Below are 23721 nucleotides of genomic sequence, written 5' to 3'. Positions count from 1 at the left end.
GGGGTGTATTCTTGGCTGCTGCTGCTGCTACTGTGACCAGGGTTCCACTCAGGACACTGTATGGACTGTTATAGCCCTGGAGATGGTTTACCTGACCCAATAATGGCTGATCCATGAGGCAGTGTGGTCCACTGGCTAGAGTGTGTCCACTGGGTATTCTTCACAGCCTTGTCTTCAGTTTACCTTTGTCAGAGTCCTAGATCTAATTCAGGTGCCACCTCTTCCACACTGTCCTTCCTGATTGTACTTCCTCTGTCTCACCCCATCCCACCCCACCCCCGATGTATTATTTTCTCCTGAAAATTCTCCTAGTACTTTGCCTGGACCTTTACTTTGCATGTACCACCATTCCTTATGTAAGAGTTGTCTGTGTCTGTGTTTCTTCCTCCTCACTGACCTGTAAGCTCCTTGCGTCCAGGTCAGGATCTCAGCTCAGAACTGCATTCTCAATAATGGCCACAGTTCTTTATAAACATTAAGTGCTTAATAAATACCAAACAAATCTGGAGTTTGTAAAGCACAGGATGATGATACCCTAAGTTTGGTTCAACTCCTACAGGAAGGCAGTGGGAAAAGTGTACCTTGAAATCAAAGGACCTGGGTTCAAATCCTGTCTCTGATGCTTATGCCCTGTGGGACCCTGGGCAAGTCACTCAGTCTCTATATAATAAAGGAGTTGGTCTCGATGACTTCTGAGTTCACTTCTACCTGTAGATCTCATGACTTTAGGGAACATTTAGTCTGACTTTGTGCCTAGAGTTCGAGGGTATGAATTCTCCTCTAAAACATCCCTTACCAGTGATTAATCAGCCTTTGCTTGATCACCTCTGCTGTGGGGAAATGGACTTCCTAACTTGGTGGCTCATTCTACTTTCTGATAGTTCAGTGACTAGCATGTTCTTTTTTCTATTAAACAGAATTTGTGATCTTGTTATACACTCTTCCAAGTTATACATGGAGCAGTACTATTACTACCAGTAGAGTGCCTCAACATTGTTTTAGACTCCAAGTTACCATGAAGGGAAGGACTGTGTCTTATCTAACAACTATGTGCACATAGTAGCTGTTTTGCTATTTAGCATATCCCTCAGTGGCTTAGTGAAAGGCAGAGATGTCATGCTCATTCACTTTGCAGATGTCTCCAAGCTGGGAAGGACAGCTAACTCATTTGGTGACAGGATCCCCAAATAGCCAATAATCAATAAACATTTATTGAGCACCTACTCTGTGCTATCAAACGATCTTGACGGTCTAGGAAATTGGACTGATTCTAATAAGGTGAAATAATGGTAATAAATTATACCATCATAAATTTAGAGTTGGAAGGGACATCAAGTCCATCTAGTTGAACCTCCTCACTTTTACAAATGAGGAAACTGAGGCACAGAGACATAAAGTAACTTCAGATCATAGGCTCAGAGATGGAAAGAATGCAAGAGGCCATTTGCTTATATTCCTCATTTTGCAGAGCAAAAAACTGAGGTTCAGAAAGGTTAAGTGATTTTTAAGTGACTTGTCCAAGGCCACATGGTTCCTCTGATTCTAAACCCTTTCCACATGGCCTTCAAATGTAAAGTTCTACCTTTAGGTTCAAGGAATCAACCTCACTAGTACAGTATAAGGATGGATTGAAAAATCAAAAGTTCATCAGAAAACAATTTAGGGGTCTTGGTAGACCATAAGCTCATTATGAGTCAGCAGTGGGAAGCAGTACCCCCAAAAGTAAATGTGTGGGGGCTGCATTAAGAGAAGCACAGCTACCAAGAATATGGCCATAGTTCCTCCATGCTCTGCCCTAATCAGATTCTATCTGGAATATTTGCTTTAGTTCTGGCCATCACATTTGAGAAAGATAATGGTCATAGGTAGACTAGAGTGTTCAGAGGCCAACAAGTAAGAGGAAGGTCTATGGCACATGTGGATTGCTTGAGAGAACTGAGGATGAACCTGGAGTAGAGAAAGTTGGGGTGTGAAGAAAGACACGTGGCTGCAACCTTCGGTGATCTGAATGGCTATCATTCACCAGAGGGATTTCCCTTATTGCGCTTGATCCCAGAGAGCTGAATGAGGAACAGCAAGGAAAAACTCCAAGAACACATCTGTGTCAGGAACAATTCTTTCCCGTGTAGTGCTGTCTAAAAATGGGACATACTGCCTTAAAGAAGAATGGCTTCCCTTCTTTGAAGATCTTTAAGCAAAGGATGGATGACCACTGTAGTCCCTTCCGACGCTCATATTCTTGGACTACAAATAGTCAGGGTGCTTGTGTGATAATTAGATTAAGTCTACACTGCCCATCTTTAGATTTAATCACCAAAGGTGGAGAGCACCTTCCAATTCCGGGAGGTCCTAACCCACGTGTGCTAGAGTGAGTGACAAATCAGAATCGACTGACCGCCCTCAAGGTGTACTATGAGAAAGCGTCTATTGTGATTGGACACACAGGCTAGGGGAAGGCACAGGAAGTGACGCATGAGTGACCCCTTGAAAAAGAGGGAGTTGAGTGAGTGAGAGGTCTTCTGGTGAAGAGGGCAGCAGGTGACGGACCTCTTCTGATTCGTGGAGGAAGGTTGGAGTGCTGAGACCCTGGTGAGACGGCTTTAAATATCTTCTTTGAATTTCACGTGGTGAGTTTAAAGACTGACTGAATCTTCCTGAACTTCTCTTAAGAAATTTCTTTTAGTAGACTCTGTGAATGAAGTTTGCTCCATTCACCTCCGGGCCTCTGGCCCTCTAACTCTCAGCTGAGAGTTAAGATCTACCTGGATTAATTAGAGGATCATAATAAATTATCTACTGGCTTACATTCTTATTTCCTCTCTCTCTTCTTAATTGTAAATAAACTTCCATAAAAGTCAATTTTGACTTGATATTATTCTTAATTGAGGATTGATAATAGTTCAATCCTCTGGCAACCATCTTTTAATATACTGAACCCATAAAACTCCCTTTTCCCCCCTTACACTTGACTTAGAGACAGGAAGAACTGGGTTCAAATTCTACTTTGGTCACTTAGCTCTGTGGTTCTGGACACAGCCTCAGGATCCTCATGTGCTAAGTGGGGGGATCGGACTAGATGATTTCTACAGCTCTCTAGAGGTCAAATATGGGAGTCTGAGATTGTAAATATCCAAAAGAAGCCTTTCCCAGTTTCACCATGTGGTAGCCCAAAGGTTCTTACCTGTTTGTCTGCCTGCACCCCTTTGGCAGTCAGTGGTGAAACCTTTGGAAGGATCCCTTCTCAGAATCATGTTTTTAAATGCACAAAGTAAAATCCAGAGGATTATGGAAAAAACCAAAAGCTAATGGAAAGAAAGATGTCATTTTTGCCCCTATCCAAGTACACAGATACCCTGTAATCTATCCCTCAGGGCTGCCTATGGCCCTCATTACCTTGTATTTTCCTGCAGTTACTTGTGGGTGTTCATGATTTCTCTCCCAGTAGAATGGAAGTTCCTTGAGGACAGGGCTGGGTTCACTGTTGGCACACAGTGCCTGGGCATGAAGTGGTAGCTAAAAGACCACAGTGACACGATTCTCTCAGATAAAAAAAAATGAGTTTAATCTGAATGTAGAAACGGTTGACTGTTTTACAAATGACCTCATCTGGTTTTCTGTTCCCCCACATCCATGCCAGTCCAGCAAAACAATTGCAAGAGATTCCAACCCCCTTCCCTCAGGCCTGCAGCTCAGGAGCTAGAAACCAAAATGTAAAAGGCACTGAGCAGGGAGGATGTGAAGAGAGCTGGGGGCGACCTGAGGAGGGGGGAGAAACAATTAGTGTTAAAGAGCATTCAAACAAAGGCCCAAGGGGGTGCTCAATACTAGGCTCATTTTTAAAGAGAAAAGCAGGAAAAAAAGCATCAGAGCACAACCCAAATGTTGTTCTAGGACATGATCTTTTTTACAAGATGATGGAGTGTCCAAACTAGGACCAGGCATGACATTTACAATAGTCTGAAGGAAACATTTTAGTTTGTTTTGCTTTTGCTTCATAAAACATGGTGGTACAGGTTGGTGGTTTCTGTTGTCTTTTTTTCTTCCTTTTTTTTTGGTTAAAAAAAGTATCAAAACTTTCCCATCTTCACACATATTTACAGGTGGCTTTTTTCTTTTTGTTTTTTGATGTCAGATGATGGGTACAAACATGGTTTCCTGCTGCTCGTGGGCCATGCACATGGTGAACGGCCTGAGAGGGCAGATGAGGGCTGGACATCTGAAGCGGCTCCGTCCCCTCTTTAGAGGTCTTCCGGCCTCCGAAGGGCCCTAAGTCTAAAAATATAATGAATGTCTCACGTCAGACATTCTACCTTCAGACATTGAGGGGGAAGGAACGATCTACTCTGGGGCTTGTTATTATGGTTGACTTATTGCTATGTTGTAAGACGATGGTAGGTTCACTGCTGGGGCTGGGAAGTTCTTCAGTTTGGCTGTATCTCATCCATTCTCACCAGTACCTTCAAGACCTGCAATGACTGGGCTCAGTCTCCAGATGATGCTCTGGATCCCCCATTTTCTTCTTTATACTTTTTAAAAAAATTTTTTTAAACCCTTAACTTCTGTGTATTGGCTCTTAGGTAAAAGAGTGGTAAGGGTGGGCAATGGGGGTCAAGTGACTTGCCCAGGGTCACACAGCTGGGAAATGTCTGAGGCCGGATTTGATTGACCTTCCAATCCCATCCATTCACTTGAACTGTTCTTGCTGGTCAAACAACTGGAATTTATGGATGTGAAAAGCAGTCAGGACCTCGGTACTCCCAATGGTATGTGGACGTAGCTCTTGATTAAAGACTGGAATGTCTGCAAAGCGTGGGAAATGGGCACAGGTGTAGACAGAGCTAGGATGTCTGCAAAGTGGTGGGTTGGAGTTAGACATTTTACTGGATAGAACACCAGCTTGGAAGCCTACAAAGTGTTGGGGGTAGAACACGGCTAGATGAGGCTGCAAGGGTCATCTGGTCCAAACCTCTCCTTTTAGAGGTGAGGAAGGTGGGAAGGCCCAAGGAGTTTCAATGACATTCTCATGATTACACACATAGCAAGCATCAAAGGTAGAATTTGAACCCAGGTCTCCTAGTTCTAGAGCTCTTTCCATCATGTCTGTCCTTTGGCAGAAACTAGGACGTCTACAAAATTCAGGGAATGAGTCAAACCCAGTGTTTGGGATGCAATTTGGGGCCTTTTCTTGAGCCAGGGCTTGATTGGAGATGCTTACACTGTATGCTAGAAGACAGGTGAGGATAGAGAAATAGTTCATAAGGAGCATTTAATGACTAATCAGGCCATTCAACAATAGAAACTCTGGTTTTTTAGGAGGAATCATCATAAATTGAAATCCTCCTCCTCCCTTGGTTCTCCGTCTCAGCTGGCATCAGAGCTGGGAGGTCAGGTCTTGTCCAAGATGCCCAATAAAGTCAGGGTCCTTAAGGAAACAGAGGGTTGACATCACCAAAAGGAGGCTAGTGCAATCTTTGCTAAGGATGTCAGAGACAAAACAGAGACTGTGTAGGATTGTTGGGCTTGAGATAGAAGGGACCACTTTAGAGCTTGGAGTCCGACTCTGTTCATAGACAAGGAGACGGAAGTCCAGAGAATAACTCACTGAAGATCAGATAACAAGGAGCGAAGCCAGGATGCAAACCCGAATCCTCTAAAATCTGGGGTGGTTCTTGCCCTCCATGTTGCCCCTTCCTTTCCCCTTGAGTCAAATGAAGGGATTGGACTAGGAAACCTTTAAGGTCCCTTCTTCATGGTGTAAAATTCCAAGTTCTAAAGTACACAAAAGAAGCTCATTCCCTTGGCTTTTTTTACTACTGACCTTGGATATTATGCTGGTGATAAAGGGCAGGTTCAAGTAGTACATGTTTTACAGGAGCTCTGATTGTCCTAAGTAGCTCCAACATCCTCCATTTATGTCTGTCTCAATGCCAAGATAATAATACATAGTACACAAAGGAAGGGTCGAGGCCCATCATTGCAGGACATGGTGGGGAATGTTCTAGGCTCATCAAGCTTGGCTATAGAATAATCCAGGGCCCTCAGGGCCTGACAAGGCATGTCCTTTCCCAGGTACATGAAGCTGAGGCGCTGATTGTCGATCCTAGCTCTTCCATGTCTTGGTGGATGGATTCAGTGGGTGACAGTATGAACAGGAACGGTAGCTCGGCAGGGAAAGAATCAAGAAAAATCTATCCTAGCAGAGAGCATTAAGTCGAGGCTTAACCCCTCCACTGGCTGGGCAGTGAAGGAGCTCGTTGCTGATGGACTCTCACAAAGAGAATAATAATCGTCCCTCTCCCCGCTGTGCGTGATGAGGGGCTTTCACAGAGAAAGTGACCTATCCATGCTATTATATACAAATGCAGACACGGGAAATTCAGACATTGCCCACTTATTTACAGAACTGTCAATCACACACCTCCACGTGCGTGGGTGTCCAACACCTGCTAACAAACATCGGGTAGTTTACTTGTTTCTCTGAAATTACCTTGACTAGGATTATGACTTCCTTTGCTTTTCTTGACAGGGATCAGAAAGGAGTTTCTTCTGACTTAGACTAGGGTTTAATAAACCATTTTTTCCCTTGAACATTTTCTCTCTCCTTCTAAGCCCTGCCCCCTACACCCTGCCCACCAAAAAAGGGGCAGAAAGAAAAAGATGAAAAGCCAGCACCCATCAGTCAAGTCTGTGCTCCTAGTGTTCTCATCGCTGCCATGGTGAAAGGGAGACAGATTTAGAAGCTAGAAATCCTGCATTTGGAGAGGCTCAGAGTAGTGGAACAGAGAGTGGGCTTTGGAACCATGAAAGGCCAGAGTTCAAATCCTGTCCTGCCACTAGTCCCACAATTCTGGGTAGGCCACCCCCTAAAGCAATAAAATTGAAGGTGTTGGCAGACTTCCTGGAATTCCCCTGAACCAGTGCAATCCCTGATCTGATCTGGGTTTGAGTCTCACTTAACCAGTGCTTCCATCCCATTGCCCAGAAGATAACAATGGCAGACAACCTTATAATGTCTCGAGTTTACAAAAGTGCCTATTGAGTTCCAGATCATCTCAAGGAGGAAAGGTGGTCTGTAGGTATTTTTACCATTTTACACTAGAGGAAACTGAGGCTCAGCAAAGGGGACTGGCTGGTTCAAGGCCATGCAACTAGTATGGACCAAGCATTTATTAAGCACCTACTATGTGCCAGGTACTGTGCTAAGTGCTTTACATATATTAGAGACTGGATTTGAAGTCAGGTCTTTAAGCATTCTCTCCTCTAAACTAACTCATTAAGAAGAGGGATTTTTCCTACTGGTTCTAGATTTATGTTCTTATGTATATGTCATCTAACCTCTCTTCCAGGACTCAGTTTCCTTCTCTGTAAAATGAGAGGGCTGAACTAACTGAACTCTGAGATTTCTCCCAGTTCTAAATGTATGATTTTACCATTAAAGCCAGAAAGGGACTCTGTAAATATGCCCCCCTCCAATTTCACAGACAGGGAAACTGAGGTTAATAAAGGGAGCATCTGTTGAGATTCAAACTCAAGCCCTCCTCTGTCTAGATCCACGGCTCTTCCTGATTGCAGTGGCTGTTGTCCATCCCTAAAGTGTCCCGTTCTCCAGTGTCTGAGCTCTCCCTGGGGTTGCTCAGGCTCCCTTCTGTAGGTCCTGGCTTCTCTCCTTCAGCTGTAGCCTGGCCCCACAGTCTCTCATCCCATCACTGACGGAGGCCCGGCCTGGGTGCTCAGAGCGGCACGGATGGACGCTGCTGCACAAGGCCTCTGCAAGGGTCCCAAAGGAGAAGAGGATCCCTGACAGCCTGGGGAGGGACAAGGGATGCTGGGAACAGGCAGTCTGTGGGCAGGAGGCAGAGCCCCCTGGAATAAGGGCCGCCCTTTTCAATCTTAGGAAGGAAAACCCAAACCGCACCTCCACAGGCTGCCTGCTCCAGACTTCTCCATCTCAGAGGACCCAAATGTCACGGGAGGAAGGAAGCGGCCGGGATAACCCCAGCCCGGAGACTGAGCAGCCGTTGTGGGCCCAGTGACTGGACAGAGCCGGCCATCGATACGTGCCTGGGGATCAAGGGGCTGCCTCACTCTCAGCAGACGCTGCCCGGCTGCCCCGGGGGCCTGGGAGGACATGAGGAGGGGGTGAGACCCTGCCCCCCCGAGGAGCAGAATCCCAGACAGAGAAAAGCTGTACAGAAGGATGGACAGAAAAGAGAATTCGGAGCCGGGAGGAGCCTTAGGACAGGGGATGGCAGAGCTGGGAGAACGCTGAGGACAGACTGTCAGAGACCCTCTAGCGCAGCCTAAACAAATCCTTGGAAGACCCCCCGCACGACGGTGGCTCAGCAAACATCAAGGCGTTGCTGGCACTGCACGAAGGAGCCGACGGGCTTTGGGAGCGAAGCCCTGGCCAGGGAAGGTCCTCCGTGTGCGACATGTCGGTCCTCCCTGACCCAGCTCTGGCCTCTGCCTTTCCCTGCGCCCCTGGCCAATGCCTGCCCGGCTTGGTGGCTTCAGCATCCCTTCCACAGCCACCTCCAAAGCCCCCCAGACCCTCCTCATCGGGCGCCTTTTCGGCCGGACGGTCTGTGCTTCCACGCCGGATGTCCGTAAAGGCCGGACCCTTCTGAGCGCCCCGACCCAGGCTACACACGGCGAGCCACACGTGACCCAGAATAAATACTCTCCTCTCTCTAAACTATTTACAGCTTTTTTCTGTGAAATATGTTAATAAATACTCTAGCAAGGGTGTGGGAGGGGGAGGCGGTGAGGGGGTCCATGGTTTTGTTCTGACTTATGTTGATGGATAGCCACAAAGCGTCTTCATTTTATTTACAAACCCCCCCAAACACCCTCTATAAATAGAACTGTGAGCGGTCAGCGAGCTCCTGTCCTGCCGGGCAGGCCGGCTCTGCTTCCCCGCCCAGTGAGTCACTGAGCCGGGGCCGGTCTGCTCCTTGCTCCAGGTAGTGCAGCCAGGTAAGACGCGTATAAAACATTATACATACAAAACTCTCACATCCTTTGGATGTCTGAAGTTCATTATAACTTTGTGGCTACCTTTCCGCAACATAAAGTGTAAAAAATCACCACGAGCACGCACGCAGACACGCACCCTCGCTCCCTTGTTCGCACGCACACGCAAAACCCAGGCAAAGAACGCATCCGTTCATCCGTCCATCCGTCCGTCCAGTGTCCAGAAAGAGGCCGGTGCAGGCGTGGGATCCGGTCAGGCACGGGAGGGCCCTCAAGGCAGCCCGTCGTCTTCCAGGCTCAGTGCCACCCGCTGGGGAGACAGAGAGGGATGGAGACGGTGAAGAAGGACGAAGACGGCGTCCTGCCCCGCGGGCCACACAAACCCGGGACCTCCCTCTTCCAGGCCCAGCTCTCCGGCCACAGAGCCCCCCAGCTGTCCCAGGATTCCAAAGGCTTCAACTGGCTAAGTCTGGGCTGCATTAAAGTCCCTCCCTTTGCAGCAACAATCGGGGGAGTCCAGCAAAACAAATCAACCCAGCGGGTGTTCGGGGATGCTTATTAAGCTAACTTCATGACTATAAGAAGATAAAATTGTTAGAAATAAATGTCAAGTCCTGGACTTAACGATAAACGCATACAGACAGAATGGGGGAGGGATGGCCGGACAAATACTGAAAACAATCTGGGGCCTCAGTGGACCGCTCAGTGAGTCGGGAGTTACCATGGCGGCCCAGCTCCCACGTGACCCTAGACTGAAGAGGTCCCGCCATCGTTCTCTAGGCCGGCTCCTGTCTTAGCCAAGAGGAAGAGGCTGTCAGCTAGACATCGCCTCATCAGGTGGCTTTGAAAGACCCAAATTGTGGTCGTGAACGGGTCGCTCTCAGTCAAAGAGGGCAGCTGGAGCACCCAAGAGAACCGAGTCTCCCTCCCATCAGATGGGTTGGAAGAGCCGGGGAAGGTGAGCACGGAGGAGAGAAGACCCCCGACTGCAAGGATCTCTCTCAGATCCGCGGCTCCCGGGAGAAGAATTAGCCTTTTTCTGCGCAGCCCCAGCGACGGAATGAGGGGAGGCTGGTGAAGAGGCTGGCGGAGGGCTGGCTGGCAGGAAAGGCTTCCTAGCCAGATCCCAAAGAGCTGAGCCACCTCGGGGTTGGTTCTCCCTCCTGGGAGGTCTTCACGCAGAGTCCAGGGGAGCAAAGTTTGGGGAGACAGACACGCCTAAGCAGGGGGAGTCCCCCAGACACAGCTACTGAAGACCGAGGAAGGAAAGTTCTTAGCACCAAAGTCCTTGGCACCTTCAAAGGTACAATCTCCAAAATGGATGGAAATGTCACTAAAGAAGAGGCTGCCGTACCCCAAGGACCAGGGGAACTTTCCGTCTGACTTGTGGCTGAAACTTCCCACATGGGGGGGTCTCCCCTACTAGACTGTAAGCTCCTGGAGGACAAGGACTTTCTCTACTTGTATTCCCAGCATTTAGCAAATGCTTGGCACAGAGCCCCTTTCAGTTACCAAATCTGGGGACTCTGGGATAAAGGAAAACTTCCTAATAATCAGTCATTAAAAAGTGGAAAGGGGAGAAACGGGGAGGGATGAAGAGAAGGAGAAAATGGGAGAAAGGGAGCCTAAGAGAGACGGAAAGATAGAAGAGAGGAAGGGACAGAAGGAAGAAGAAAAGGCAGGATAGGAGGAGGAAAAGAGGGAAGGAAAGAAAGAGAGAAATGAGAGACAAGAGACAGACAGAGAGAGACAGAAAGAGGAAAAAAGGAGACAGTGAGAGAAACAGAGAGAGGGAGGGAAAGAGGGAAGGAGAGGAAAAGACAGAGACAGACAGAGAAACAGAGAAAAACACAGAGAGACAGACAAAGGAGAGAGAGAGAAGGATCTGGCTGTGCCTGGAGAGGAGACCCCCTCCCTGGCCATTGTCCCTGAGGGCTTACCGCAGGGTAGACATGCCCAATCTGTGTCGCTGTTCTCCCGATATGGATCTCATCCTCGTCCTCCTCTTCAGTTGTCTTCCTGTACACAGGGTTGTCAAAGTTCATGCTTTTTGTGTTTTTCCTCTTCCAGTTCCTCCAGATCAGGTAGCCACTCATGCCCAGCAAGGCTATGACCCCTATGTGTGTGCACAGATTAAGAGAGAGAGGGAACAGCTTAGCCTGGGCACCCCAAGTGGCTCCCACCTTGGCCCCAGGGCCAGGGCGTCCTGGGACCAGAAGAGACCTTCAACTCCTGCCTAAGGCATTAATGCCCTCCCCCCTCTCCCCACCCTTCCCCCTGAGTGGCCATCAGGCCTCTGCATCAAACTCAGGAAACTTGTTCCCTGAGAGGAGACCCATCCCGTGATGGGGCAGCTCTGGAACGACTCTTCAGGTGCTTTTCCCTATGTTGAGTTGAAATAATTTAGGACCCTTTGACTTTCCCTCATGATTCCTAATTCCATCCTCCAGGGCAGAGCCTTGCCAGCTCCTTGTTGGGCATTTCCCTGCCCTTTGGCACCTGGGAGTCATCCAGAACAGAATTCATCCCCATCCTTCCCTGGTCACCAGACCTCAGTGTCGTCTCCTCCCTGTCTCTCCCCTCCTAGAGCTAATCTGTGGTCAAATCCTGTACATCTCCTCAGGATGTCCCTTCTCTCCTCTGACTCTGCCACTTCCATCTCTCCCTAGTTCTGAGAGAACCACTCATGAGTCTGCCTGCCCCGCTTCTCCTGCTCCAGGCTGACCCCAACTCAGCCATGCCAGCATCTCCTAAAGCAAGGTCTCACCTCGCTACCCACTTATTCAATAAACTCAGTGGCTTCCCCTCACCTCCAGATCAAGTACAAAATCCTGTTGGGTGATTCGAGCCCTTCAGAATCGAACTCCACCACCACTATCTTTGCTTTGTAGTCTTCTTACACAAACACACACTTACTCTTACTCACACTCCCTCACTTTCTCTCTCTCTCTCTCTCTCTCTCTCTCTCATCCAGTTTCTCCAGCAGGACATCCCATCTTCTGACTTGGTGGCTCTTCCTTGGCTCCCTTCAAATCCCAGAAAAACCCCGACCTCCTCCAGGAAGTCTTGCCTGATTCCTCTTAACCTGAGCACCTTCTTTCTCTTGATTATTCCCTATTTATCCTGTCTGTGGCCTGTTCATATATAATTGTTTGTTTGTTGTTTTTCCATTAGATTATGAGCTCCTAGAAGGCAGGCACTGTCTTTTGCCTTCCTCTGTATCCCTAACACTTAGCATAGTGCCTGACACTTAGCAAGCACTTAAGAAATGCCTGCTGACTGACTAACATCTTAACTGGTCTCCGTGTCAAGTCTTCCTTTTCTCCTGTCCAATTTCCCAAGTCTCTCCTCCCTTCCCCAAACCCCCTTTAAAGGCCTGCTGAGCTTACTTGTCTGCTTCCAAATGCCCAGGGTCCCCAGCACTTGGTGTTCCATTTACACATGCCTCTCTCATTACTGTAGTAAGGCCCCTTGCTTCATGATCCTTGTTTCCCTCTCCTCATCCCAGTTTCCCTCTGCTGGGTACTCTTGGGCTCTGCCCATGTCCCTCCTAAGATATGACAGCGAGACCTAGACATGGTCCTCTGGATGGGGTCTGACTAGGTCGGAAAACAACACTGCCATTTCCTTCTGAAGTCTTGACCCTAGATTTCTCTTCGTGTAGCTAAGATTAAGCTGATTGGGGGTAGAGGCTCCTCATTTCTACTTTTCCTTCTCATCTCAAGGGAAGGGTCTGGACTATGGTTCATGTCTCCATACTTGTGTAGAGCAGAAGAATTGTCCACTAGAAACCAAATTCTCTCTAATTTTGGAGAACTGCCCAGCTCCCTTGGGAAAAGCAGGTGGACCAAGAGCAAGAATTCTTCCATTGGACCCATTTCTCCCCATCTTTCCTCCCTGCTCAGGCCCCGAGATATTGGATTTTTCCTCCTTCCCCACATCAAATTAGAGGACTTAGGGCCCCCACTCACCCACAGGAACAATGATGCCAATGATAGCGGCGGTGGCTGTTGAAACTAACTTGCCACCCATCGTCCCATCTGCAAAACACAGAAACACATTTACTTAGTGAACCCTGGCACAGCACTGCTCAGGTCTACTTGAGTCCACATCTCTACTCCAAAGTGTCTGAAAAGAGGAAAGATGGCCGACCTGGAGCTGGAAAAGGCCTTAGTGACCATCTGGTTCATGCCAAGAAGACCACACAGCTAGTAAGTGTCAGAGCTGGGATTCATACCGTGGTCTTCCAGACCCAAAATCCTGTGCTCACCACACCAAGGTAGAATGATCAGTAAGCACAGGAGACTTCCCAGAGCTGCTTTCTTTTGTTTGGCTCATCTTTCTCTGTCCCTTGCCTTACTACACAGCTGGATTTCACTGTAATCATTTCTGAGACTCTTAGAGCTGGAAGTTGCCATCTATTCCCTTCCTCACTCCTGGGGTAGGCTCTCTTCTATAGGCCCCATGATATGGGGGTTATCCAGACTCTGCTTGAAGTCCCTGGACAGATAGTGAGCTCACTACCAATCAAGGCAGATCTAACTGTTAAGAAATTGTTGTTATTATTGTTCAGTCACATTTAACTCTTTACGGCCCTATTTAAGGTTTTCTTGGCAGAGATACTAGAGTGGTTTGCCATCTCCTTCTCCAGCTAATTTTATAGATGAGGAAACTGAGGCAAACAGAAGAGACTTGCCCAAGGTCACATGACTAGTAAGTGTCTGAGGCTGGATTTGAACTCAGATCTTCCTGGCTCCAAGCCCAGGGATCAATCCACTGTACCAATTAGCTGTCCTCAACTGTTGTGGTGGTGGTCTTCATAATACACATGACACATGATGTTCACAATGAATGAGCACTTGGTGGGAGTATCCATGTTCTCAACCTTATGAGGACTGGTTTCAAATTCTGCTTCTGATGCTTCCCACCTGTGTAACCTTGGACAGGTCAGTTACCTCATATGGAAAAGGAGAGAGTTAGCCTAGAGGCCTCCTAAAGTCCTTTCCTGCCCTAGATCTGTAAGCCTACTCCTCTCACACTTGAAGGATCTCTGGCTGTGTTTTGTTGTTGTTGTTGTTTTTTGAAGAGGACCTGGTTCTTTATTTCAAAAGCCATTTTGTTCTTTTTCAGTATCAAAGCTTTCTTGATATTTCTCTCAATCCAGTCTGGCTTCCCAACAGACAACGCCAAAGGAGATTTCATTTCAAGCCAATAAACTCAGACCTCATGGAAACCTTGCCAAAAAAAGAGATTTTAAAAGATGAGTGGTTCACTTCTAGCCTAGAGACTAGAAAGAGAGAGTTCTCACAGCCATATTGAGAAGAGAAGGGAGGAGAGAAGACAAGATGTCTACAGGGACTACAGAGTAGGGGTAGATGGTTGGGTCTAGGCTAAGAGTATCCTCAAAATGGGGTCTATACCTGAGCTGTCTTGCCATGCCTTCTCCAGTTCTAGCAGTGACCTTAGGCTCTTAAAGACTGCTTTTGCAGCACCAAAGCAGGCAGATCTTACCAGTCTAAAGAGGTTGTGAATTATGGATGAGGTCTGCTGCCCAAGATCAGCTTTGCTGGGGACCAAAGTCTCATCACCAGGATGATGGGACCCAAATTTTAAAAAAATTAGGGGTTACAACACTTTGGAAATCATTGACTCAGACATGAAGAGGATCATAATATATAGCAACAGAGGGTCTGTTCCATGCAAAGGCATTTTAAACTCTGAAGGGCAGAAATTTTAAAGCTGTGTTCATAGATTAAAAAGCAACAAAGTTAGAAATTAAGAACCTGTTCTCAAAAATTGTGGCCTATATGCAGGCTGAAAAAAAGGTGACTTTTTGAGTAATTCCTGGGTTAACAAACACATTAGACAAACAATAATAGATAATATGAAAGATAATGACAACATAAATCCTACATACCCAAATTTAAGTTATGTAGCCAAAGCAATACTCAGAGGCAAATTTACATCCTCCACACTTATTAAACCAGAAAGGGAAAGGGAATATTTTTGAGTGGAATTAACCATTAGATAAATGAGAATACGAACAAAGTAACACAGGAATAATAAGTACCAAACAGAAAATCAATAAAACAGAAATTAAAAGAATAATTATATTGATAAAGAAAACAAAAATCAGTCATTCAAAAGGCCCAGTAAGATCGATAAACCATTAGTAAATTCACTCAAAAGCAAGAGGAGAATCTAATGACCAAAATCAGGAGAAAAGGGTGGAATCTCAAAGAAAATCCAAGAAAGAAAGAAAACTAGTAGAGGGCAGATGAGTCAGCCCTGAAGTTAGTTAGATCTGAGTTGAAGACTCATCTCTGGCACATTCTGGGGACATGACCCTGAGCAAGTCACCTGTGCCCCAAGTACCACTCTCAGAGTATCAGTTATAGATAATTTGCTGATCTGCACTGGTAGACTTTCTTTCACCAATTAAGTCATAGCTTCATATAAAAAAAAAGCCAGTAAAAGAAAAAGCATATAAAATCTAAATATAAATAAAGAACAAATAAATGTATAAAGAAACTATAAAAATATTCAAAAAACATGAAACACTCAAATTAACAAGATAAGAAATAGACAAACCTAGATGAACCAATCTCAGAAGGAGGAACTGAACAAGCTATTAAAGCCACATACCAAGTCATCATGTATTTCACAAGAGAATTTTATAGAAAATGGAAAGAACAAATAATCCCTCTATTATGTAATTTCTTCAAAAATAGAAAAAAGAAGCCATTTTGTTTTAATTATTTCTAGGAAGTACATTTGTTTCTAATCCCCAAACCTGGCAAGGACAGGTCAGAAAAAGATCTCAAAGATCCTGGATCTTTTGAAATTGAAGTCGGATCATAATAATTATCATAATCCTCACCCTGCCAATTGCTATCTATGTGATTTGGGGAAAGTCGCTTCCTCTCCCTTGGGCCTAACTTTTCACATCTGTAAAATGAAGGATTTGGACTAGAAGATCTCTGAGGTTCTTTCCAATTCTAAATCCCATGATTGCCTTTGAACAACTCTGTGTTTATAGCATATTGGGATTTATAAAGTGCATTCCCACTACAACCCAGGGAATTAGGCAGTGTAGGGATTATTGCAATTTTATAGATGAGGAAACTAAGGATCAGAGAGGTGAATTGCCTTGCTCAGAGACATACAGCAAGTGACTATAATGTGCTTTTGTCTATATCCTGCTGCCTCTTTTGTGGAAAAGGCGGTGGTCTCTCTCTCCAGGATGTATAATAACAATGCAAAGCTTGCAGTGCATATAATCTTTATAAGTTGTTTTGTTGTCATTGTTTCAGGTCTAAAAAAAAGTAATTAATGTTTATTTCCAAATTTTCTCTCTTCCTCAAACTCCTCTCCTCCTCATTAAGAAAGCAAGAAATGCGATATCTGTGGCATGTATAAGGTCATGCTAAACAGGCCCAGTGAAGTATAACCAGGGAGGGGGCTCCTCCACTTGTCTCTGAAGCCAAAGGAACATTAAGGAGCCCCCTAGGAGGTGGCTGCTGGAACCTTCCCACATCAAGAATCTTGGGGTGAGGACTTTGGTACAGATCTTGGAAGGTGGGGCTCCCAGAGACAAATGAGCCCTCATCAGGTAAGGACTTCCCTACTCCTTCCCTCCCCAGCTGTGGATGGGGTCAGTGGGCTGTGGAAAATGATTTCTAAGACAGTTTATTCTTTTAAATGAATTCCCCTTGGCAGGTAACTCAATTAAAAAGACATTTACTAGTTAATGAGACGGGACATTTCTAACAGTGGCAATTACTGTGCCCAACATTTTAATAAGCTCTGAACTTAATTATTTTTATCTGGGGTCCTGGGCCAAGTCCTAGGCAGACAGAGAGAACAGGGATGAATATCCAAGAAAGAGGCTTTTACAGGAATCCAGCCAGACACTCTGCAGTGGAGGCAGTGCTGGGTGGGCTTCTCTAGCTTCCGATCCACCCTGATAGCCACCTTGGGATGTAGGAGGTCAGGGATGAGAGAGGTGGGAGACTTGTCTACATTTGGTAGTTAAGGAAAGGAAAGCTCTGAGGGCTTTAGAGCGGAGGATGTCAGAGCTAGGAGGGAGCTTAGAACAGGGAGTGTCAGGGCTGGGAGGGGCCTAGACAGGGAGTGTCAGGGCTGGGAGGGAACCTAGAACATACACTACATGAGACAACATGACATGACAGAGCACTGGCCTTCAAGTCAAGAAGACCTGGATCCGTGACCTGTGTCAGACCTGTGTTGGCTATGTGACTTTGGGTAAGTCACTTCTCTGAACCTGTTTCCTGGGCTGCCAAAAGAGGTTACAGACAGCTCCTCCCAAGCCCATCTGAGGCTCTGGCCCTATCACAGGATCAGGGGAGCCTCAGTGAGACTTCTCCCCCTTGGAAAGGCCTCAGAGGCCCAGATATTGGCACAGGAAGATGGGGTTTGCCCATGAACCTGCCCCCAAGGGGCCCAGCTGGACCTGCAGTCCAGGGCTCTCAGGCCAGGCCAGGCCAGGCCACTGCCCACTATACCACCTGCCCCTCAGCTACGGTAGGCCCCTGTGGTGATGGGGTGAGCGGCGGTGCTCCTCAGCCATTCATCTCTATGTGGCCCCCCACAACTCCCTCCATGGGCAGCAAGAACAGGAACCCTTACAGTGCTGGGAGTGGTTGCTGTTTCCTGGGCTGGGAAGCCCTGGCACGGATGGGCTGATGGTGGGCTTGCTGTGGCGTGTTCCAGGGCTCGGGGAGGCATCTCCAGGACTCGGAGCCCCCGTATGGCCTGGGGGCAGGAAGCGGCTGGTGGGGAGACGCGCGCCTGGGGTCCTCGTGGTAGGGGAGGCCAGCGTTGTAGTTGAGGTAGATGGAGGAGCTGTGGAGGGAAGGGTAGAGACAGGGTCAGTCGTCCAACCTGGCCTGCTCGGGCTCGAGGCTCCTCTCCCTGGCTGTGGAGATCGTTAACTCGGGGCTAGCCCTGACTATGTGGGGCTGACCTTGAGTCTGGCGACCAGCAGACATCTAAGAAGCGTAGGCTGGCTGGTCGATAAACTGCTTGTCGTGTGAATGAATGAACGAATGGATAAAAAAGCATACAAGTCGACCTGAATCGCTGTACTGAGCCAGCCCAGGCCTCCCAGCCCCTCTCTACAGCCTGGCAGTTTGCTGGCGCTCCCTCAGGGGCGCAGGGATTCTCTCCAGCGCCTTCGGGCTTACGGAGTGCTTTTCCCACAATCCCGATGGAAGGGAAGGACTCCTCAGGACATGACTAGACCAAGGACAGGGCAGGCCAGGGTTGGCACCAGGTCCCCCGGCTCCCTGTCTGTCACATGGAGGGCAGTGATGGGGAGAGAGTGGGGGGAGGGGGCCGGCGCTCCCCACCTTGGCCCCAGTGGCTCTTACCTCGATAGCACCTCTTCATGTCTGGGCCTATCCACATGGAGTCGGGACAGGCGCAGGTGTACTTGGGGGAGTGCACGGAGATCTGGGGGGCAGGAAGGCACAGATAGTCACAGCCGCCGTTGGGTTGGGAGCTCTGCTCACAGGCGTCAGGAGCTGGGAAGGAGAGACCAAGAGCAGGGAATGGCTCAGGCAGGGATCACTCCGGGCCCCTTGGGGTCAGAACCCCCCAGAGGGCAGCCCAGTTTACAAGATGGGGACTCAGGGGCTCGGAAAGGAGACAGGATTAAGCCGTGGCCCCAGAGCCAGGTGTCCTGGCTCCCATTCTGGGCTTCCTCTCCCCCATCAGGGGGCCTCAGATTCTAGGGGAATCACAGACTTTTAGGGACCCCAGAAGCCACAGAGTCTAGCCCACCAGCACAGAAATCTGCCCTGTAACAGGCCCAACAAAGGGTGGGAAGCTGCCCAGAGGGGTACCCGCCACCCCTCGAGGAAGGAGAGCTCTGTGTGGCAGTAACTCTCTGCTGACTCCCCCCTGCTCTCCCCTTTGGGGCTGAGCAGACACCAAGACATAGCCTGAGCCTTCTCTTCTCCAGGGCTCCTTTAGAGGATCCTCAGATAACATGGGCTAACGGCTCAGGCGAGGCTAGAAAGGAGGACACGGGGCCTCCCGCAGTCTCCCCACGAGCCTGGGTAAGCTCATCTCCCTCTTTCATGGACTGCCAAAGCTCAGACTGGGAAGGAGCACTTTCATAGCCACTAGGCTAACCTTCCCATTTCAGAGAAGCATAAGCTGAGGCCTGGGCCGAGCCAGTGATTGCCTCAATATTCCGCAGTAAAGAAGAGCCTTGAGCCCAGCCGTCCTGACGCCCGGGCCGTCTTTCTTCAGTTATAAGTGAAGGATGTTATTGTAGTCACAGACCACCCAAAAACACAAGGGCAGGCAGGGGCGGCTGCTTCTCTCGTTGGGACCTCAGTTTCCCCAGCTGTAAGGTGAAATGGGCGCCAAGGCCCCCGCCAGTGCCGGCATGCTGGGGTTTACGCCTCATTCCATTGGAGTCACATCCAGTTTTCCAGGCAAAATCACCCTGACAGGGGCCACCCAGAATCTCCAGGAGGCCGGAGGGTGGAGGGGATGGAGCTCTGGGCCTGGCCTCAGGGAGACTCGGAGGAAATCTGGCCTCAGACACTTACTAGCTCTGTCACTCTGGGCAACTCATTTACCACTACCTGCCTCAGTTTCCTCATCTGTAAAACAGGGATAACGAGAGCCTCTACCTCCGTATAAAGGCTGGCTGTTACTTCCAGCCTGGCCTTCCCACTAGGCCTTCTCCAACAAAGGCCACCCAACTCCCCCGGAGGGGTGCACTCTGCATGGCTTGGCTTCGCCTCCAGAAATGAGATCCCCCTTCAGAGGACAGACGCTGGCTTCAGATTATTGGAGAAACTCCAAAAGGACGGGCTTAAAGCCCCCCCACATGCGGCTTCCAGTCCAGAAGTGCCGCTCGGCCTCCCAAGGGGAGGATTTCGGAGGGATCAGCCCCACCGGGAGGGAGAAGCTGTGGCCCGTCTGTGGTCTCTCCCACCTCCCTAGGGCGCTCTCTGAGGGGATCCCCGCCTCCCTGACGATGGCTGCAGTCATGCCCATTGGAAGAGGGAATCCCCCGGCCCCAAGCGGCAAGCCGAGGGCACGGAGTGGGGCCCCGGGGAGGGCATGGAGTGGGGCACAGCCTACCTTTCGGCTGCTTCAGCTCATGGAAGATGACGATGTCGTGAGGATTATTGAGGTTCTCGGCCAGGACGGAGATCTCGAGGCCGTTCAGTCGGTTGGCGCTGAAGATGGCTTCGTTCTCCAGGTCTGTCCAGAACACCCTGTCCTGCAGCCCGGGCAGAGAAGACAAGAAGTTCCCACCCAGTCATGGCACCCCGGAACCAGCCCCAGTTTCCCAGGAGCCCCTCCAAGAGCTCCCCCGAGTCTCTCGGCTCCATCTGGCTGCTGGGAGCTCCTGGAGAAGCTTCCACTGGCTTTGTTTGCCCCCCAGCACTGGGGCCGTGGAACGGGGCGGGAGCTTCCTCGATGCTTCACCCCGTCTGACCAGCCCTTGTCATAAGGGAGAAAGTAAGGGCTAAAAAGAAAGAAATGGAGGCAAAGGGGGCAGCCCCAAAACGTCCTGCACGGCCTCTCCAACATCAGAAACGAGCACGATCTTGGCTGTATTCCACGTTTATTTATGTTGTCAAACATCTCCCAAGGACATTTCCTTCAAAATCTTCCTTTCTATCTTAGAATCAACACTGCGTATGGTCCGGGGCAGAAGAGTGAGAACTAGGCGACGGCTAAGTGACTTGCCCAGGGTCACACAGCTGGGAACTGTCTGAAGCCAGCTGGAACCCAGGTCTTGCACCTGCAGGTCTGGTCCTCGCTCTGCTGTCGCCCCTGGTGGTCCCAGGGAGCCTCCCGATGAGGGCAAGACTAATCTGAACGGATGCAAAGTGAATCGAGAACCTGGAAAACCACAGAACCTGACTTCAGCTGTGCAGAAGGGAAGAGCCGCCTGAAGGCCGGGGGCTGTGAGCGAGCTTCGTCCCGAGGAAGAGGGAGAAGGCGGAATTCTCTGCCCTCTTGGCCGCAGGGAGAGGCGCCAGCAGGTCCAGAACGTGGCCTGTGCCGGTCAGTTCTGCCGAAGGATTTCCTTTTTATCCTTTATTATGAAGAATGGCTCGCGGAGGAGGGAAGGAGCAGGCTCAGAAGGTTTTCTTAAACGAAAGGAGAGTCTGAACTGAAAACAGCCGAGCAAGAGGAAGCCTGATCTTTGGGTCCTTCTGCGGTCCGAAGGATGAAAACTAGGGCGAGGGAGGGACCTACAAGAAGGACCAGGAGCTCCAGGCACGCTGGCCGGGCAGGAAGAACAAAGAACAAGGACTGTAACGGAGGAAGGAAAGCAAAGGAAGCTGACTGGAGGGGAAGGACCGCAGGAAAGTGGCCGCCAGGGAGCTGTAGGGAGCGAGCGCACCGGCTGCCCCCGAGCAACGCCAACCCTCCTGCCTGACCCAAAGAGGAGCCGGTTGTTGTTCGCTTCTCTTTTCCATCGTGGCTGGCTCTTTGAGCCCCCATTGGGGGTCTTCTTGGCAAAGATGCTCGAGGGCTTGGCCATTTCCTTCCCAGCTCATCTGACAGATGAGGAAACGGAGGCCAGCAGGGCACGCTGGCGTGGCTGGCCCAGATGGGGGCTCAGGAAGGCTTCCTGACTCCAGGCGAGAGTGGCGGGCATGATGGTGTCGCCCAGCGGCCAAAGAGACTAAAGGGGGTCACCGGAGCGGGTGAGGAGGACTGAGAGGTCCTGGCGAGCGGGAAATGTGCCCCCGGATCAGAAGGGCGAGGGTCCCGATGTCCAGAGAAGGGAAGAGAGAAGTCTGCCAAGATTGCTGGCAAATTCTACAATAGATGATTCCAAAGTCAGTTGGTGGAAGAAACCAAATGACCGTTTTGTGCAGGTTAGAAATGGCACACTTGGAGAACTCCAGAGAGTCAGCTAAAGTGAATTAAAACAATGAATAATCCAAGGGGCAGGACATAAAATCGAATCCACACGAAAGGCCGGCGTTTCTGGGCAGAGCCCGCCCAATCCAGCAGGAAGGGAGAGAAATTCTGTTTGAAATGATGGCAGAAACAGGGTAACAGAGCGGCGTGTCCAGAACGAGGGGGGTGACGAGGGCTCCCCGGGGCCCCTTCTCCGGTCAGACCCCCTGTGGGCAGCGCTCACGGAGAGGGCGAGTGTCAGGAGTCACCAGGACGGTGAGGGGCCTGGAGATGGTCATTCTGGGAAAACGGCGGCACGAGCCTCGTGAGGGATGATGTGCGTAAAGGCCTCCCTGAACCTTCCAATGCGGCAGCACTTCCCGCTCCCTCCACGCAGTGATTCTCCAAAGAGTTCCTTTTGCTGGGGGCAAAAGCGCTGCTTCCTGAGCCTGGCCCGAGACCCCCATCACTGTGTGCCCGTGACGGTGAGGGTGGGGGCAGGCTGGCACACGTGGCTTTACAGAGGACAGACACGGATGAAGTTGGGGAGATAAGGCTGGAAGGATCTTTGGGGATCCTCTAAGCTAGAGAAGTCATCAAACTCTTCCCCACTGCTCAGAGGGCAGCCTGGCCCAGATTAAAGTGTCCTGGGGGGGCAGTTAGCTGGCTCAGGGGATGGAGAGCCAGGCCTAGAGATGGGAGGTCCTGCTTCAGACGCATCCTTGCTGGGTGACCCTGGGCAAGTCATTTAATCACTAGCCCTCGCTGCTCTTCTGCCTTGGAACCAATACACAGTATTGACATTCTAAGACGGAAGGTAAAGGTTTAAAAAAATGTAACTGGGAAATGTTTAACAAAATAAATGGAAACGGAATACACCCTCGACAGTGCAAATCTGTGGTGCTTCGAGGGTTTCCTCCTGCTTGGAAAAGTAGTCTGGAGAGAGATCGAGGAGGACTGTTTGGGGCCGTAGTACAGACTCTGCCAGGGCACTGCCGGGCCGCCCGGGACCAGCCCAGCTAAGCCCAGACAGGTTCCTGCCAGAGGGATGGACACAGGGAGAGGAATGGCTTTGGCCACAGCCGCCCGCCGGCTCTGTCTTCTAAAGGCTGAAAGAGCTGAGACCTCGCCGGGCATCGCAGGCTATGGGAGCGACGGAGGATTCTTCTGGAAGCTGGACTTCTGCTCAGGCCGCCCCCGAGGCCTGCCCCGCTCTCCCTCCTCCCGGATCTCCTGGAGTTCTCCCAGAGGCTGTCGCTGAGCTCTCCCCCCTCTCTGAACCTCCAGCCCGGGGGCCAGGAAATCCATCTGTAGCTCTTTCTACCCTCTCCTCAGTCAGCGCAGAGACAACAGGGCCCGACTGCCTGTGGGCCAGGCAGAGAGCCCAGAACGGGCCAATAGGAGGCCTTTGGTAAAACCCTCATCTTCTGTCCTGGAATCAGTTCTAAGACAGGAACGGCAAGTGCTGGGCAACGGGAATTAGGTGACTTGCCCAGGGACACATTGCCAGGAAGCATCTGAGTCCAAATTTGAACCCAGGACCTTTGATTCCAGGCCTGACTAAATATTTAAACTCTTACAGTCACTACATTTGACTACTTAATATAGGCTGCAAAGTAGGATGGACTTTTCTTGGTCCTAAAAAGATACCCCCTGACACTCCCTGCTCTAGGCCCCACCCCCTCTGAAACTCCCTGTTCTAGGCCCCTCCCCCTGACACTCCCTGTTCTAGGCCCCTCCTCCTCTGAAACTCCCTGCTCTAGGCCCCTCCCCCTCTGACACTCCCTGTTCTAGGCCCCTCCCCCTCTGACACTCCCTGTTCTAGGCCCCTCCCCCTCT

General features: G+C 49.7%; 1 protein-coding gene across 1 annotated transcript in view; it reads right to left on the bottom strand.

The window, feature by feature from the left end:
* Nucleotides 1–9200: 9200 nt before the first annotated feature.
* LRP8 (LDL receptor related protein 8) overlaps nt 9201–23721 on the bottom strand; it is a 28624-nt gene continuing 14103 nt past the window's right edge. The window contains exons 7-13 of the mRNA XM_044674803.1: nt 20768–20895; nt 20098–20239; nt 18366–18518; nt 17623–17838; nt 12945–13013; nt 10914–11089; nt 9201–9283 (exon numbers count right to left, since the gene is read on the bottom strand). Coding sequence (XP_044530738.1) covers nt 9245–9283; nt 10914–11089; nt 12945–13013; nt 17623–17838; nt 18366–18518; nt 20098–20239; nt 20768–20895 — 923 coding nt within the window. The 3' untranslated portion in view covers nt 9201–9244. The remainder of the gene's footprint in view (nt 9284–10913; nt 11090–12944; nt 13014–17622; nt 17839–18365; nt 18519–20097; nt 20240–20767; nt 20896–23721) is intronic.

The sequence above is a fragment of the Gracilinanus agilis genome, chromosome 4 (assembly GCF_016433145.1).
Source record: "Gracilinanus agilis isolate LMUSP501 chromosome 4, AgileGrace, whole genome shotgun sequence".
Lineage (NCBI taxonomy): Eukaryota > Metazoa > Chordata > Mammalia > Didelphimorphia > Didelphidae > Gracilinanus > Gracilinanus agilis.
The sequence above is the reverse complement of the archived record's forward strand: the minus strand, read 5'-3'. Positions and strand labels throughout refer to the sequence as shown.